This window comes from Protopterus annectens, chromosome 12.part0 (genome assembly GCF_019279795.1).
Source record: "Protopterus annectens isolate FY-2018-M chromosome 12.part0, PAN1.0, whole genome shotgun sequence".
In the NCBI taxonomy this organism is placed as follows: Eukaryota; Metazoa; Chordata; order Ceratodontiformes; family Protopteridae; genus Protopterus; species Protopterus annectens.
Genome location: NC_056746.1, coordinates 5,218,440 through 5,238,076, shown reverse-complemented (window position 1 = coordinate 5,238,076; position 19,637 = coordinate 5,218,440). Strand labels below are relative to the sequence as shown.

The 19,637-nt window shown below is 38.8% G+C and overlaps 1 protein-coding gene across 1 annotated transcript in view; it reads right to left on the bottom strand.

The window, feature by feature from the left end:
* Nucleotides 1-14,704: 14,704 nt before the first annotated feature.
* Nucleotides 14,705-19,637, bottom strand: part of LOC122817306 (serine/threonine-protein kinase SMG1-like) — a gene marked incomplete in the record, with an annotated part of 2,898,779 nt that continues 2,893,846 nt past the window's right edge. Inside the window, 1 exon segment of the mRNA XM_044090530.1 lies at nt 14,705-16,648. Within this exon segment, the coding sequence (XP_043946465.1) occupies nt 16,571-16,648 (78 nt within the window).

Sequence of the window (19,637 nt, the reverse complement as noted above, 5' to 3'; positions counted from 1 at the left end):
CTCCAACGACCTTGCGATCAGTTGCAGCGGCAAACTAGATCTGGGCTAGGACATAGAGCATCATGGGATAGGGGCCTGGTCTCAAGCTACTTTGATATTTTTAGCTAGTAAAGCGGCAGACTCGGAGCCGATGGCTTGGCTCTGTACCCATGTGCAAGAATAAATGGCGAGATTGAACAACTTCACATCTTGTTTTTCTGCCCTTTGATTTGGGGGGATATCTGGGTATCCTTGGTGGACAGGGAAGGTGTGAAAGGAGAACTTGTAACCTTGGGATACTATTTTGAGCATCCATCTGTCATCTGTGATGGTGAAACAGACATTTGTAAACATGGCTACCCCCCCCCCCCAAAAGAAAACCCTGGGCCTGCAGAGGTAGGCAAGGGAAAGCTGGATTCATTGGGAATGCTTGCTTTGGGGAGTTTGCTTAGAACTCCCTGATTTAGAAGAGGAAGCCTGCCAGTGCTTAGCCTTTTGAGGGGTGGAAGTCTGTCCCCTAGAAGACCTGTAACCCCTAGACCTAGTGTGACTCTGTTTACTAGGGTCAGGAAAAGTACAATTCTTAGAAGGGTAATGTCTACTAAAACGAGAAGGCTGAACTTGCAGAAAGTCCTTAACAGTTTGCATAGATTTGGCCTTATCCTCCAACTTTTTCAACACCTCTTCTGCTTTGCTACCAAAAAGATTGTCCTTGTGCAAAGGCACATCCAATAATTTAGACTTGACAGGTTCGGAAAGGGGCTTTTCCGAGCCAAGCATGTCTTTTAATGAAATAACCAGTGGCTGCTGCCCTGCAAGTGTCGAAACCACAATGTAGAGAATGTTTAGTGACAAGAGTGGCAGAATTCAATAAATCATGCATGCCCTTAATCTCCATCAGAGAAGGAACACCAGCAATTTTAGCCTTAATAGCCTATGCTGCTCTGATACTTAACCATATGAAAAAGACAATTAACAGACCTAATAGCCAGGGTGGAAGTATAAACCTTTTTACCCCATCTATCCAAGGCCCTAGACTCCCTGTCAGAAGGAACAGGATTTTTAGCAACCATGGTTTTAATACCCTTAGGGCCCTGAGAAATATCTCTGGATCAGCAGTAGGATTCTTGAAAAGGAACTGATGAGAATCAGGAACTCTATAATAACTGTCAGGCTTTCTGGAAGCAGGAGGAACAGAATTAGGAGTCAAAGAATTCTACATGAAAACATCAACAACTTCCAAAACCAGAGGGATAGCCAAAGGCTTATGCTGTGGCAAATCCAAGAATTCCCTAATCAGTTTCTTAGAGTGAGGAAAGTCCTGACTTTCCTATTTGAAATGCACCCTAAGAGTATTCAGAGTATCTCCAAAAGAAAAATCTTCTGGAGGGGAGGCAGAAGGGATGGAGTCCTCTGCATCAGAATCCTCAAAACCAGAAAAAAAGTGAACAGTTTCCCTCTTCATCAACAGAGTTGCTGGAAACCTCAGAGTCTGAGGCAGAGAAAGCTTCTAGGCACAATTCCCTAACCCTTTTAGAAGGAGGTGGCCGAGAGCCCTTGATAAGGGAGTCAAGAGATCACTAGCCATTTTAACCATTTGAGCCTGAGGCATTTGAAGGGAAGCCGACGCCTGCTTAGGAGTAGATTTTTGGCAGGATGGCCTGCTAGAAAGCTGGAGGGACCCGGGAGGCCTAGCCACTGCAGAAGTCTGAATCAAGGTAGTCGGTCTGGATCTGGTCGGGCAGAGAAAAAAAGGCCTCAGTAGCCGGCGCCTGCTTAGCGGCTCCGGATCCATCAGAGGCGGCGACTGGCAGAGGGTCAGAAGACGAAGTGGAAGCCTGCGGTATGGAGGACTCAGAAAAGGTCTCCGCAGATGCCTGCTGCTGAACATCCATGGACTGCAGGGGCAAAGACAGCACCTCACTGACTACCACTGTGCCGACAAAACAACTTAACAGGGATGTCGTTGGCAAATTTGACACGAAGCCTGTCGCGGTCCTTATCCTTGTGCTTCTTAGGAACATCTGAAGTCAGAAGTCCAGAAGACGACATACTGACTAACTTAGGCCAAACTCCAAAATGCTTGAACAAGATCCTAGCTCTATGGCGTATGGTACGTGGGTTGAAAGAAGCACAGAGGGGGACATTGTGCTCAAGGTCCAAGCAAGTAATACAATAGGAGTGAAAATCACGGTGCTGAATCAGTTTTCCACAGGCAAGACCGTTATTAACTTTCTCTGACATTCGTTAAGGCAAGAAAAGAGGGTCCTCAACAGGGTACTTATCGGAGGATGTCTTCAACTAAGCAGTCGGAATACAAAAAGAAGGTACTCGGCCAACCGGCACTCATGCAAAATGCGTCTGCTTTGGGCTCCGTTGCAAGAAAGAATGAGGAAATGGCGTCGGCTACCTTCTTTTGTACCTGACATCCTGACGTCAAGCCTAAACCGAAGGCAGCCGACATCATATACCAAGGACTTTGGTATTCTGGCTGACTGTAGGCTACTGGGAGCCAGATAACCCATTTTGTAAGGACTGCAACAGTGAAACATGAACATCAGGGGGAACCATCAGAAGTTTGTGAAACTCCATCTGAAGGTGCTCATAATACCTCTTCTGGAAATCAGAAACTTGACAGCAATCCCTCAAAGAATTTCATCATATGGCTAAGTCTTGCCAAAGGAGAGTTCCTTCAAAGGAGAATCTGGACTAACAGAATCCTCTTCCTCTGAACCATAATCCAAGTTGGAAGCGATTTTGGAAGAGTACACTAAGGACTCCTTTCCAGAACTCTGATCCCCATCAGAGGAATCCAGTTCGCTAGATCTTTTAAGAGGAGTGAAAGTCCACTGAGGGGTAGGCACAGACACCCCTTAAGGAAGCTTTAAAGCCATTAAAGCATTTTTAAACAATCCCCCCACCCACTGTAAAATCCTGCCATTCACATCGGGGATGCTTAACTGCAGGGGAAAGATGCTTGGTTTCTGTTTCTTTTTCTGTGGAATGTCTGCACAAAATGCCCTAGGAAGGTCAGACCCTTGGCAATGCTCAAACTAAGTAGGGATTCTCCTCCCTCCCTAAAATCTGCAGAAACCGCCCTTGGTCTCTCAGATATAATCAGCTGAGGTTCCCCCTTAACATCTGGGACAGATGCTTGTAAAGCCTCAGAAGACGTGCGAGAAGTAGGATTCAAGCTGGCCTCAGTGGGGGTTGAGGCAGAGGAATCTGAAGCAACCAAACGATCCTCGACTTAGACTAGCCTCGATACAGACGTCAGAGGAAGGCTGGACAGCAGCTATATCAGGCCTAAGATTTTTGGCCTTTTTCTTGGCTGACCCTCGGGACAAGAAGACTCCGCCATAGCACCTTAAGCCAACAGCATAGAAGAAAGATGTTCAGACTGATGTTCAACGATGGTGTTTGGACCGGTGGCAAAGTTGTTCCAACTGTGTGCATCTGTATGTCACAGGGAGCATGCGTGTGATGCAGAATACTGCAACAGTGATATGGAAGGTCAGCCACCATTTACCTCTCCTCAGATTACGGAAAAAGTCCTCTGAAGAGTGCAAAAACAGACCCCTATGGCAGACATTATTTTGCTGTCCTGTTCTTTCCTGGTTAGTGTGTCTTACTTTCAGTCCAAACAAGGTGGAAGCCTTAAAGCATTTCAGAAAGTTGCATAGGTGCATCCAGGCATGATGGCAAACTGGTATACTGGTGCCTGTGTCATCCTGGATGTACCATCCTCTGTGTTTGACAAGTGTATGAAAACATTTGAAACTGACGGTATAGTTGTGAACTGCGTCTCCATTGGCTTACAAGTCTCAACTGTCATGGGGATGCTATGGATTTAGAAGTTTTGTTCTGTAAATTCCTCTGTAGTCTAGTCAAGTTAGCCATGTAATTCAGTGCAAAGGGCAAAGGTCACTGAAGGATGTGTGTGTTTCCTAAACTTGTCCAAGGCTCTAGAGTCACTGTCTGGAGGGTTAACAGTCATGCTTTCTCTCTGAGAGCTCATTCTAGGTGGCTGCGGCTGCTACAATAAAGTCATCCGCAAGCCGCTTGGCTCCAGTATACCCTTGTCCTTTGGTGGGACTAAAATCTTATTGGGTTTTTAGGGAAGGGCTCTACCACATTAGGCTCCCTCCATGCCCATTGAGGCCCAAGTTCACAACAGCATCTAGAGGGGGTACCACCCAGGCTATGAGTGGTTCTGCACCAAAAGTCTCAAGGAGCATAGACTCCTCAGGGGAAGGGGTTCTGATGGTCCAACCTCTCCTTTGTCATAATAATTCTAACAGACCACCGAAAGAAGCATCCTCACAGGTATACTTTGAGGAACTTTTCCCCACAGATGTCAGTGTCTATTTTTAAAAGATTCCTGAAGGGAATCCATGTGCCTCCTTGTGCACTAGTGATTTCTGTCTTCCTCTGGGGTGGGGTTGGGGATGCTGATGCTGGAGAACATTCTGCAGCTTCATGGAAGCCCCTAACGTAGGACTACTCTAAGGTTTGTGATGCAGACTGTCCCTGGGCAATGTGAAGACCCAGAAAGACTGGAGGTTCAGGTGGGATCAGAAACAGAACAAGTAGGTTCCTCAACTCCAGAGTGGGAAAGAATCCTCTCAACAATCTTGAAAGGCCAGTGCAAATGCCATGTGGCCTAACACAGGACTCCTCGGACCTGAAGACATCAGAAGGAATGCCCTTCCCATTTGCTACCCCTGTCATATCAAAGGCAAAGACTGGTGCCAAGCTGTCCAGTGTTGAGGCACCAAAGGGCAGAGATGGCTCCAAGTCGACTCAGACCCTGGGTCATCATCTCCGACTTCAGCTCTGAGACCCAGTCACCTCTGAAGAAGTTGAGAGTTGAATGCGACAAGGTCATCACAGGTGCCAAACACAACCACACAGTCAGTGCCAGAGGAAAAATATAAAATAATAAGCAAACAAGGCAACGGGTCTTACCAGTGAAACAGAACAAATAAAAGAAAATAAAACAAAGCTAAGTTCCAAGTAGGCTGAATAAAAACGTTTAATAAAACAGATGGTAAAGCTCTTTCAAGGAACAAGCCCTCTTCATCAGACAGTTATAAAAAACAAAATGCACACATTTAAATACAAAACAACCAATCAAACAGCAAACCTATGCAATTAATTAAAGATAATAATAGACCCAAAACAGCTTAGTGCTTTAAGGGGGCAAGTGTATAAAAAAGTTTTCAAAGATGCTGCTTCATTTAAGCCAGGTACTGTGTCAGCTTGAAAATATAAAATCCATTTATGTTCGCAGGCTTCAGTTTTAATCCTCATATTGCCTCCCCTCTCATTCTCAATCAATTCCAGAACAAAAAAGTTTAAATATATGCTGAGAACCTTAAGTATTAATGTGTTTTGCTAAAGCATTTGTTTCTTTTGTATTCCTAATGTACCAAATGTATTCCCGTATACGTTACCTAAATGTGCGATTAGTCTTACCTATATAATATGCACCACATATAGTGCAGAATCAATAACAGACTAGGTTTTTTAGAAGAGAAATCGGCATAGAAGCATGACTCTATGGAATACCATAACTGAGGATGCACAAAGGTGGCCTATATATATATATATATATATATATATATATATATATATATATATATATATATATATATATATCTATATATATCTATATATACATATCTATATATCTATACACATACATACATGGGTCTACTTCATATGACCTAAGGTGGCCTATATATATATATATATATATATATATATATATATATATATATATATATATATATATATATATATATATATATATACACATACATACATAGGTCTACTTCATATGACCTAAATCTAATTTGACAAATTGATTTGACTGAGACCAAAACACAAAGTTCAAAAGACTGAAAAACTCATTTGACTGAAACTCATAACACTGACACAAAGTAAAAGGTATATGCCCTTTTCCCCACTGTAGTGCGATCCTGGAGTTAGTATATATAGTTGGGGGGCACAGCCCCCCAACACTGGGGCATGTGGGGGGGTGAAGCCCCCCACATAGTTTAGATAAATACTGTTTTCTGCAAAGAGTTATTCATTGCAGTTATAAATATCCATGTGTATGGTTTAAAATGTATAAAGTATGTGGGGGCTTTGCCCCCACACCCCTCCCAGCTATATATACTAACTCCAGGATTGCACTACAGTGGAGAAAAGGGCATATACCTTTTACTTTAATGTGTCAGCGTTATGAGTTTCAGTCAAATGAGTTTTCAGTCTTTTGAACTTTCAGTGTTTAGGTCATATGAAGTAGACCTACATATATATATATATATATATATATATATATATATATATATATATATATATATATATAGGTCATATGAACTAGACCTATATATATATATATATATATATATATATATATATATATATATATATATATATATATATACATACACACACACACACACACACATACATTACAGTGCCTACACATATATGCCTCGTCTCTGTGATGTGACACCCTGTATACGTTCACAATTCTTAGAACAGAGATGCCTCTTCAAAGATGTATTATTTTTAAAAGAAATTTGTGATACCTCAGTAATCAAGCCTTTTAAGTTCTTCACTTGCAAGTAGAATATTCCAATATTTCTTAATTATGTCACAGACTGCCCATATATCACTCAAAAAGTTAAAGAAACTTGAGTATTATTATTCTTGGATTTAGCAACAGTATCAACCTGATGCTGAGTGTTACTTGAAGAAGCTTTCTTAGAAAAGTAGGGTTCCCCACATTAGCCCTTTCTGATAATACTAAATCTATATGAGTGTTAATATCCTTCTCCCTATAACCTCTAGCTAAAAAGTCTGACTTTAAATTATTAAATGCTATCTGTAGCTGTTGGTCATCGTTACGTCTCATACTTCTAACAAATTGTGATTTCAAAACATTTCTGGATATATGTCATGGGTGCATACTATTCTTGTGTAGGTATGTTTTTCCTAGTTTCTTTCTTAAAAATGCTCGTGTGTAATCCACCACCTTCAGTCTTACATATGGTTACATCCAAAAAAATCTATCATGTTGGGAATGTTTAACAGAGAACTTCAGAAAAGTTGTAGTATGTAAGAAATCAATAAATTGTAAAAGTCGTTACTCAGCACCGTGCCATAGAATAAAAATATAGTCTACAAAACGTTTATACCATATTAAGGAAGGGGTATAATTATTGTTGGTAAATACACATTCTTTTTAAGAAGGAAACTAGGAAAAATACGTATGGAGGGGCCTGCCTTCTCTGCCCTCGTGGATGGGGAGGGAAGGATCCCAAAGTTAATTTGAGCCTTCAGGAAAAGTCCGCATCATTTTGTCCTAATTCCCTTCCCTGACACTTCCAGAGGATACCAAAGGTGGCTTAGAGGGTTGTTTACTGGCTTCTCTGCATCGTGATGCCTAAAGATAGTATACCAAACCTGATTAAGTGACTGTTCCAGTGAAAATAATGGTTCTGCAGTGATGGAGTAACCGCAGCTAACAGAGATCAGTACCGATATGGTTCCAACATTGTAGCTGTAATCAGCTTTTGGGACATAGGAGTATTGGGACTGATGTGGTTCCAATGCTGGATCTGAATGGGCAGCAGAGTAAAGGAAGACCTGGGGTCTTCCGTGCTGGCTTATCCAAAACTCCACTATCTGCAGATTTCCTTACTTTCCTTTTCTTTCTCCTCTTCCTCATCTTTCCTATCCTTATCCTTCTTGGGTTTCTCAATAGAAAAGATCCAGAAAAATAAAGGCTAGAAACTACAGAGAAAGCAGCATGAAACCCCTTAGTAACAAACTTAGAACATCTATCTGCTAGGGCCCTAGCCCCAAAATATGCAGAGGACTCTCATCCTGGTCCAAATAATCAGCCCCTAAACAATACATACATCCACTGTGCAAGTCCTGAGGAAGCAACTTGCTCCCACAGTCCACATATTATAAACCAGAAGCCTTCTTGGCCATTCCTTACAGAAAGGGTAAGCCCCTATCAAAGAAACGTTCAAACTACTAGAAGAAGCAGAAGAGAAGTCCTAATGGCCTGGATAAATTGTGAAATTCCAGAAACACCACCAAACCTCTAAAAAGAAAAAAATAATTACATACATACATATACATACATACATATATATATATATATATATATATATATATATATATATATATATATGTGACCTCTCTCTGAATAGCTCTGGAGACCACATATGTCATTAAGTTTGGCAAATGACATTGGGGAGATTAGAAGTTACAGTGCATTATGGAACAGGTGCTAGAGCTTCGGAGCCAACGTCCTAATTGCTGACATACAATTCGATAAACCACAGGCTGAGGAGAATGGAAAAGAATCAGATCTACTGGTCCATCTTCTAAAATTTTTCTACCCTCTCGGTATCTTGTCCGACACTGCAAAATTCACATTTCTTTAACTTTTCTAGCAAAGCTTGATCCACGTTTGCTTGAGCACAATGGCTTGAACTGGCATTCGCTTACAGAGTTTGTTTGCATCTTTGTACAGCAAGAGTTGCTTACTTGCTACTTACCAAGTTTTAGGATAGCCTGCGATAGTGTGCCTTGAAGAAAGAGTGAGACAAGCATTACACTACCTTTTAGTGATCAGTCTTTCTCTGAGGTGCAGTGACTGTGGTGTAAGAATAAAAGTTTGGCGGGGGCAAGGAAAGTTTTCATTTGTCACATTTGTTGAAATTCAGCAGCTTCAGTACATGCATTTGGCAAAAGTGTATGTCACAGTTGTAATTTAAGAGCTCTAGTAACTTGACCAGACTGATTTGTGTAACAAGCATACAGACTGGACCAAACAAAAGAACATTCAAATCCTATGAAAGATGTTGAGGCCCCAGGGAACTATGGAATTGTGGATGCAAGTACTCAGCAATCTGAGGATCCAGTTTGTTTAGAGGAAAACAAAAAAAAAAGAAAGAAAAGAAGACGTTCTCAACAAATACCAAGGAAGAAAAAGAAACTGACTAATGATTGTAAAGGAAAGAGAATATGTAGTAAAAAGGATTCTGCTTTATGTAACACACTGGTGACAGGGAATGAAGATATCTGTCTATCAGAAAACCCTCAGTCTACAGAAAAAGGCATCACTTTTCCAATGGAAAAGGTAGAAAAAAAGAGGCAAGTGACAGCTGAAAATGAAGAAATCAAAACTGAATGTGGAAGGATTGAAGAACATTACTGTAAGAAAAAAGAAGAGAAAGACAGATGTTGACTACATGGATCAAGATGTGGATTTACAGTGCCAGCTGGATGAGAATTTAATACGCAATGAAAATAGTGGAATTAATAAGACTAATAGTGATGAAGATCTATCCTTCGTAACAACTGATGGAGCTGAAATGACTGTATTAGAAGCTGAAGATTCTTCAGAGATGGTCAGCAAAGATATTTTTGTAACTGGAGATTCAGTTATTAGAGGAACTGATACTTTTATTTGTAGAGATGATAATGAACATAGAGTAGTGTTATGCTTGCAAGAGAAATGTAAGGAAGTATGATCTGTTTTTATTCATGTTGGTGCAAATGATGTCAGCAACAAAGATTCTCTGTTAGTCGGGAACTGACAGCACTCCTAGATAGTATAGCTTGTACTGGTGTTAGGACATATTTTTCACAAATCACTTATAGAAAGGATAGTCAGGTCACTATGAATGAAAAGATTTTTGGATAAACATCTACATGGAAAAAATGTCCTCTTTTAAAAAATGGAAATGTGTAGAGCATCCAAGCCTTCTTTTGGGCACACGTGTTCAGACAGGATGGTGTGCATTTGTCTAGATCAGGGAAGAGAATTTTTGCAGCAGATATTTTGCAATATTTGACAAACACTAGTCAGGATTTATGCCAGGTCAAAAATATAACAGTTCACAGATAGCAACATTTGATGCATCTCTGATGGTTGCTAATGCTAGGAGCATTAATAATAAAGTTTTTTTATTAGAAAATTTTCTACGTTCCCACAAGATTGATGTTATAGTTTGTGAAACATGGTTAAAGAACAATGACTGGAAACCAGTTCTGTCAGGGTATAAATGTTTTTACTGTAACAGACATTCTAACAAAAAATCAGGTGGAAGTGTTATGATAGGCATTAAAGATAGCTATGAGACTTGTGATTATTACATGTTCAATGATAATACCAATACTATAGATGTGTAACTGTAACAATAAAGACAACCCTGGAACATATAACAATTGTTGGAGTGTACAGACCACCAACGTCAAGTGCAGATGACCTACAGGAATTCATACATTTCTTACATGAAATACAGGAGGGAAGAATAATATTACAGGAGGGAAGAATAATATTAGCTGGGGACTTAAATTTACCAGAAACAGACTGGAATAATACTGATTCAACAATGTTAGTAAAGAAATTATTCACAGAATATATTCAGGAACAACAAATGCTTCAGACGGTAAAAAATTCCAGGGGACGGAATATACTAGATATTGCTAGTGTTCCTAAAGAAATTACTGCAACTTCAAGTCAAGTTTTACCACCACTGATGTGCAGTGATCACGGGGTCATAAAGGTCAACTTGTTGTTAGATAATTCTGCCAAACTGAAATCTAAGCCACTGCACAGAAGGTTAATTACAGATTATAGGGAAGAAAAAAAGTTTCTATATAAAACTAACTGGAGTGAGGTGTTCAGTGGAAAAACTGCAGATGGAATGTGGAAAGTTTTGAAAGAGAAATTGAGTGCAAAAAGTAAAAAAAATGTTTAACATCAGGATCTAGGCACGTATCATCAGGGGGGTACATTTCCATAAGAACAAGATACCCGATTAAGGTGAGAAACAAAAAAATGTAAGAAATGGACGAGAGGTCGAAATACAACTTTGAAAACTGAAATAAATGAGCTGGACAAACAGATTAAGAATAGTGTTAGACAAGATCAAGAAAAATTTGAAGAAAATTTATATAAAGATATTGAGCATAATAGGAAACCTTTTTATAGATACATAAGATGTGGAAGGAGTAAAGATACACACATTGATAAACTGTGTGCAGATTCTAAAATTTAATCTCAGACACAACAGACTATAGATATATTTACAAAATCTTATGCAAAACAGTTTGGCTCCACAAAAATGGTGGTAAGTTGTCCTAGTGACATCCAGGTAACACCAGATACTGGAATCAAATTAGATTATATTGAAAAAGAACTGTGTAAACTGGATCCAAACAAAGCACAGGAAGGAGACGGAATAAGTAACAATGATTTGAGAACACTTAAGCAAGAACTTACACTGCCATTACATCTGTTATTCACTAGGTCATATAAATATGGGAAGATTCCTCAAGATTGGAGACATGCACTTATTAAACCTGTCTTTAAGGGAAAGGGGAGTAGGACAAACCCAGATTCATATAGACCCTTAAGTCTACTTTCATGTTGTGGAAAAATAATGGAGAATGTAATACTGGATACGTTATTGTCAGAACTGGATAGTTTGGGACTTGAAACCATGTATCAGCATGCACATGTTGAAAATAGATCTATTACCACCTGTAACATGATGTTCTATAACAATATAATAACAGCTATGAATGAAAAATTGTATTGTAATGTGATTTATATAGATTTAACTTCAGCATATGACAGGGTCATGCACAAAATACTGATCAATAAATTAATACAACTAGGTATTGATGTACTGTTGATCAGATGGACAGCTGCATGGCTTACAAATAGGACATGGCAAGTATCACACACCAACTGGACAGGTGAAATCCTTGGTTACAGTCAAGGTGTCTCACAGGGCTCTGTACTAGGCCCTTACTTGTTTAGATGTTATCTTTCAGACCTTACTTTTTCATCTGAGCTGTTCTACAGTCTATATGCTGACAACTTGAAATTGGGTTAACTGATTGCAAGTGTTACAGATAAGGCATGTCTGCAAAATAATTTGACTAAATAGACCTTTTGGGCACAGGATAATAATATGTTGATAAATACATCACAAACTAAGCATATGAGATGTAGGAGACAAACTGAAAGGTGAATTTAATACAGCATACAGCAATTGAAACTGTAGACTCATTTAAGGACTTGGGTGCATGGGTAGATTCAGCTATGAGCTTTTCTAATCATATCAACCAATTGGCTAATGATAGTTATAGAACTATAGGTTATAAATTCTAGGAAATCAAACATAATGAAGTTATTGTTTGTTAGTTACATTAGACCCAAACATGAGTATGGAATAACAATATGGAAACCCTACAGGAAAACAAGCATGAATAAACTGGAAAGAGTGCAGCGGAAATATACTAAGGGCATCCATGGATGTGAAAATCTAAGTTATTATGAAAGACTAAAATATCTGAACTTGTACAGTGTCTCTTACAGATATTTAAGAGATGAACTTATTCACGTATATAGGACATTTAGGGACAACTACCTCTGGGAATGTTTGAGGTTATCAAAAAGTACTAGAGAATCGTCAGATAAACTGTGTAGAAGATTCTATATGAACGAGAAGTGCATTAATTGGTTCTCTGACAGAGTAGCTGATGCCTGGAATAGACTACCAAATTGCATTAAAGCAAGTACTAGTTTAGATATTTTTAAGAACAGCCTGGACATTTATTATGGGAACACGTGTATTGGCAAGCTAGAAGGGCTTTAATGCCCGTGCTTGAAACATTTGTATGTATGTATGTATGTAAACAGATTTTACATTCAGTCTGTGATGAGATGAGAACCCACCTCAACAGTATAAAAAAAAAAAAAAACTTTTAACTAGTTCCATCCTTACAAAGTGGGCTTGCAACATCGAGTAACCAGGTCACAACTCTTGACATCTGTGGCACTTAATACTGCATTGTTCTGCAAGTACAAAGAATACTATTACAAATCCTGAAAAATTTGACACAAGACAGTATCAATGCATGTGAATGCAGGACTTTGCAAACAACAAAGATTAATATCTAGATAGTGTGTAGCAAAAAAAAGTATGGGGGCTCTGGGGAAAGCAGGATGATTACCTAGTGTGCTTTGTCATGGAACACCAAACCAAGACAATAAGAACATACCAGAATGCAAAGTTTTGCTATGGAGGGGGAAGCAATATTCTGACCATTGAAAAGACAATATACAACCAAATCAAAGCATGCCCTTACAGTTAAACTAGTCCATTTTTTTTATTCCTGCAAGGACCTCATCCACTAGGTCCCTCTACCCCGCACCTAACTGGCCCATTCATTACCATGGTTGTGGTGGTGGATGAGCTGGAGAGAGCTCATATAGGTATTTGAGTAGTTAATCAAACTCAGGCCACCTACTGCACATTCAAGATTTTATCCCTGAATTTTAAGCCCAGAGATGAGGATTTAACCAAATGCTCAAATTTGTGGCAAGCTCTTCAACAAGATGTTAAATTTATAACCGTATCAAATAAATTAATAAAGGAGTTTAAATTTCAGGATAAGGTTCTTTTATCGAAATATTGGAAAGAGAAAATCCCACTGATAGAAGAAAGTCAAATAATAAAAGCAATAGATTTGACAACAAAATCTCTCTCTCTTCAAAAGTTGATGTATACTCAGCTTATGATATGGAATAATGCGTATTATACACGCCTTAGCCTGCATAAATTCAATTCTAAACCCCCCCCCCCCAAAGTGTCCATTCTGTAAAGACCAACCTGCTGATCTTCTTCATATGTTCTGGAGCTGCAAATACATTTATAAACTTTGGAACTCTTTAAAAATACAACTTCAAAAGATGGGTTATCAAAGTACAACACTTTCATGGAAATTTATGATTTTGCATATCCCTCCAAAAGAACTTTCTAGATTACAAAGTATCATAATTATTAATACCGTCTTATTAATGAAACTATATATAGCTACTAATTGGTTAAACCCATCCCAAACTTCATGGGATAACTTTAAAATTCTAGCTATGAGACATATATTAGCCCACAAATTACTTCTACATCAACACAATAAAAATATCAATAACCCGAAAATATGGAAACAAGTGTTTAATATCATATGAGCGTAATATTTTAAACCTAAATCTATTATGAGTTATTTATACTCTGTAAGAGAACTTTGCAACAAATTGTGTAATACTTGAACTAATCTCAATTAGTTTTATATCTTTTTGTATAAACTTGTGTTGCAGGTGGAAGCATTCATGTAAATACTGTATATATGTTATGGTGTTATTGTTAGATACATTAGCTGGTTTTTATTTTCAATCTTGTATTTGTTTGGAATTTGTATTGAAAATGATAAAACAATAAAGATTTATTATTGAAAAAAAAAAGATTTTATCCCTGGCTAAAGCGGTTCCATTTTGATCTTTTCAACTGAGCATGGTACAAAACTCAGTTCATAAAAACTGACAGTTATTTTTCAGAAAGTCATGACAGCTGAACGCAGTGGCTAAATGGTAGAGAGCACTCAAAGCAGCAGGAAAAACGAAGGTGTGTGCGTGTATACACATGTAGTTACTCCTCCCTTAGCCAGCATTTAATCAGTAAGAGGTCACAAAATGAGAAGGGACACTCAAAGAACAGTATGAAAACTGTTGCCAAAGAAAACCTACTGTATGGATAATTAAAGAGCTTTGTGGACAAAGTTCTTCAAAAACTTGAACCAATGAATGCACTCCATTAAAACACTACATACAGCATTATAACAGAGGGGAAAAACTTTTATTACCTTCTGATGAAATGTGCAAGTTTTGTTTGATGTTCTACAGTGGTAAAAACAAAATATGGACTTTTTTCTTTCTAAAAGATGCTGTTATAGTACTGCTTACTCACAGACTCCCTAATGAGTTTGCACTCCCTGCATAAGTCTGCATCTTGATGTGGTACAGGATAAGACATGTACTCCTTTGAAGTATTTACCATTTAATTGGAAAGCCAGTCATGAACAATTTACTTCTCTCCCATTTAACCATTAATGCTTAAGCAAAGTCACAGTTGTGCAAAGGGCTGAACAAGGCTGCATCATCTGTAGCTGTAAATCAACTGAAAATTGCCATTTCTTTTGCCAAAGTTAACAAGATATCAAAAGAAGTGCTTGAATGACTAATTCTGGTGAATTTACCAAGTACACAGAGGCATATGTGTGTACATGATGTCAAAAACAGCCTATCAAAACTTACCATGATTTTTAAAATGAGATTAGAAATGATACTTGGTAGCAGATATCCCTGAACTCGGAATGCAGCCACAAAAGTATAAGCCTTCTTATCACTTGAGTGTCACAGCATGCTCTGTCAATGGCTAAGGGTTCTTTTGATAAGGACGGTAGTTATCCCTTCACTAAGTAAACATTATAGGAGTACATTTGCGGTGTACTTATTCCAAGACACAGCCTACTAGCAAGCAATTAAAGCACATATGAGAGAGCACAATGCAACAGTACAGAGGAAAATACTCCTTCACAGGAAGAACAAAAAGAAAACAGTAATCCCAAAAAATTAGTAACTATTAGTTAAGTATATTAATTTAAAATAGCACCATGCAGTACACAAAGGGAAGGAAAATATAAAATCTGTATGGGAGGGCTTAATCCTTGAGAATTTTATGTATTATCTTTTTTGATTGATGTTTATTCTTTTCTGGAAAAAAAAGAAAGAAAGTAGCAGATGACAAGATGATGCAATGAAACCATTCATTATATCTTCCCTTGCCAACTTAAAAAAGTGTACTGTTCTTCATCTTAACAGCTGAACTATGACATGAAGCAAATTTTGAGCTTTCGCCTTAAGTACATCTGGAGAGGTATGCTTTGTATCTGTAAACAGAAATAAGGATTATTATGTCATTCACAATAAACAAAGAAATACCAGCATCTGATGTACTACGGTACTATTAGCACACAATCAAAAACAAACAAACAAAAAAAAAAAAACAAAAGATAAAAGAAAAAATGGGGGAATCAAATACGCATCTTCTTCCTTACAGAAGTCCACTGCAGTGTTTAAATTTAAATGCAGGTATTGTTTGGAGTCCATAAACATCTCCAAGTAAATTTCCTTTATTCATTTTTTTCTTTAGATGCAACTCAACCAGTTATGTTGCCAAACTACTAGAATCTGAATGCATCAAAATCCTTATGTTTTCATTAATTTCTTCATGGCCCCTGTCTACTTTCAGTGGGGTTAAGATCTGTTCCCTTAAGTGTTCACAAGGTCAGATGGAATACAGGTCTCTGTCACTTTGTGGTTCTAAGGATACCCATTCCACTCTGCACCGACGCCCTTGAGCTACTTCTGTAGTTCTTGTTTCGAAGATTGACATTCATGTAATTCTGCCAGGGCGCTTGAACCCTTGACCCTGGGGGTGCTGACCATTGTGTTAAGCATTTCCCTGAGTGCAGCTTCTGACGGGATTCACTTCTCAGCGCACCAGGTATTCCTATATTACCTCAGATTAAGCCCCAGAATGCATCACCACCTGCTGTGGTGTGGCTATGGATGCCTGAGGCCGAGTTGATTCTGGTGGATGCCTGACCTCATTGAACCCGAGAGACCCGTCTCTCTGCTCCTTCATACCCAGGCTGTCCAACCTTCATACATTTGAGCCAGATTATCTAGATTAGTTGCTTCCTTAATCACAAAATCAACCTGCAATAGAAAATGATTTTTTTATTATGATGCATTAACATTTTTTTACATTCACTTAGTATAATAAAAAGACAAGAACTGGAGAGAAATCAGAGCTATATACGTACTCCAAATGAAATTGCAGATCTTCAAAAACAACTCAGTTAGTGGTTCCTTAATTTTAACTTTCTATGATTTAGAGGTAATCTAGCAGTTCTGAAATATTTAACAATTAAGTGGGTAAAATAGTTTTTGCCAAATGTCTATTTAGCTACTACTTAAGCCAGAAAAAGTACGAGAGAGTGAGGATAATTTTACTTGCTTTTTTGTACATTCAGACACAGGTAAGAAATATGAATGGGAAAAAAGCACAGAAAACAACAGATTTGTTCTTTCTGTATCAGCTGATCTACAACAGTACCCTCTATTATGGGTCCCATTAGGTTCATCTTTGTCAATAATCAGAATTCAAAATTTTTTAGAAGAACCCATGCTTAAAGATAATGTGCAGTCAATACAATTCACACCATAATGATGCTCCAAAATACATAAAATACACTAGTCACCATTTCAAAGACAGCATCTATCAATCACCTGCCTGAAAAATGAGACATAGCAAAAGACTTCAAATTTCAACTGCCTAAAATATACAGATACATTTGACCAATCTGCAAGGAATGCCATTTGCAGGCACTTAGAGGAAGCTACTCTTGAACCATCAAGAGAATGGGCAGTGTTGCACTGGATCCTGCTCTTCAATGGATCCTTGACTGGGTTGAAATGCAAGCAGTATCAGCGCTAGAGTAGAAAGATTCCGGTAGCTGTACAAGGAACAAATGAGGAGACAGGTGATTATAGGAACAGAAACTAAAATGAACCTCCAGAGCCATAAAGTAACCTCAAAAGAGGGGACTCAAAAATCTTGTCCACATCTCATACAAGGGGATACTGGTCTTCATTTCTCATACAAGACTGACACAAAGGGAGAACAACACTAACTAGATGAGAGTGTGGATACAGTTTCAGAGGGAAGAAAGCATAACACCAATCAGCAACTCTTAAGCAAGATGGCTCCAGTGAGCAAATGTGCACCCGCTGAAAGCATGAGATGGTGAAAAGCCTATTAAAGACCTGCCACTTGTGTCAAACTGTGTTCCTCAAGGCTATGGTTCCGCACCCATGACCTTCAACCAAAGATCTGCTTGATATCTAGGCACTGAGCAACATGCAGAGTTTCCTGCTCCCCATCCAGTTTAAGAGCAGATGACATTACTATGCTCATTTTGATGTTCTAGGACAAATCCAGTACTTAAGTGCCACTAGTCTGTGCCTCTACCAAATGAGTTAGCTGCAGGCTAGAGCCAATCAAAACGGGCATGAGCAGTGACAGCACCCCTGAAAAAGGAGACAAGTCTGAGTCTTTACTAGCTAAAAGCAAGCTCAACTGTGGAGTCTAGAGAACCATTTCTGAAACAGATGCAACTCTTTTGTAGAAATATTCCTACCAGACCTGTATGAAGTAACCCTGTCAGTCTCCACATAAGTTCCTGCATACTGTCATCTTTTTTGCCTCAAAGGAAACAGCTTTCCTCCCAAAGGTGAAGGAGGACAGGACTGAAATCTCTGCACCTATGGGAGTGCTTGACTTTGTGCTCCTTTATCAAACAGTAAAGGCAATACTGGTGTGGGACCTAAACAGGAATCTGATGATCACACAAACACTCAATGAGTGTGCAAGGCAATAACTGTAAACACTTCACCAGTGCCTTTTTGGAAAGGAGTAGATTCCAGAAGTATTCTAGAAGCAACAACTTGGTCTTCTGGATGTGACTTTACAAAACACAACAAACTAGGTTTCTTCTCAAGGTCTAGAGCACGCTTTGTTAGAACCATTCTCCAGGTATGGTTGTCTACCCATATAGTTAAGGCTACTGCAGCAGTGATCAAATGTGATAAACATAGTACAATTGTGTAAACAACTGTGTCATACCAGTAGATATTTAAATGATCACTGCTATAGTAGCTGCTCCTTCCCCTTCAGCCCCCCAATATTTTGTATGCTTTTGTTGCCAGGGTGAGGACTTCGTATTTTACTTAACTAGCATTGATCTTTTTCAAGGCTCTGTTTCCCCTTCTCCTCTGGCAAGAGAGCTCTGAAAGGCATAGTGCTCAAACCACTGTTTTTCTTCAGCTCTTCTCAAGCTGATAAAAGTCTGGATATGTGCAGGGGCCCTTAAACTTTAGAAGTTGGCTATCTGTTATATCCTACGCAGGATACAACCCAAAATAGGTAACGTGACTACTGCAGTGATCAAATGATGAGCATCTATGCTTGTACAGCTGGTACAGAATTTCACAACATACACTCGAATAGGCACATACTCATTCTCAAGTACAGCACCTTACAAATGTTTGCTTAATTCTGAGTGGGAGAAAGGATGAATCCTTCGACTCTTTGTGGGGGGGGGGTTGAAGGGAAAGAGATATACTACGTAAGACTGTCTTGAAAAATGACAGAGGTATTCTTACCATATCAGCTGACAGTCATATCAACTTGACCATAAAAAAAAGTACATGCCAAACTAGGATCTCTCTACCGCATTAAACCATTCCTCACTAACAATACAAGGGTCACTGCCCGCTCCCAACTTCTGTCCACCCTACTCTATGCATCTCCCATTATAACCAATCTCAATAAAACTGACCTAAGCAAAATACAAGACTGTTACAACAGATTGCCTGCTTTGCTACTAACTGCCCATATAGATCCCACCATTGTACTGCTCTACGCCAGCTCCACTGGCTTGAACTGCCTAACCTACTAACTTATAATCAGCCCTGCCTTTGCCACTCTTTATATTACTTCCCCAATAAGTGTCCTGCTCTCAATAACCTAGTACAACAGCACTTAACCACAAGGCCTCTTCGATCATCAAGCAAATTATTATTACAGGTCTCCAACAGCAATAATAGTTTTGGTGACTCACTAAACAGTAATACAGTGGCAAAA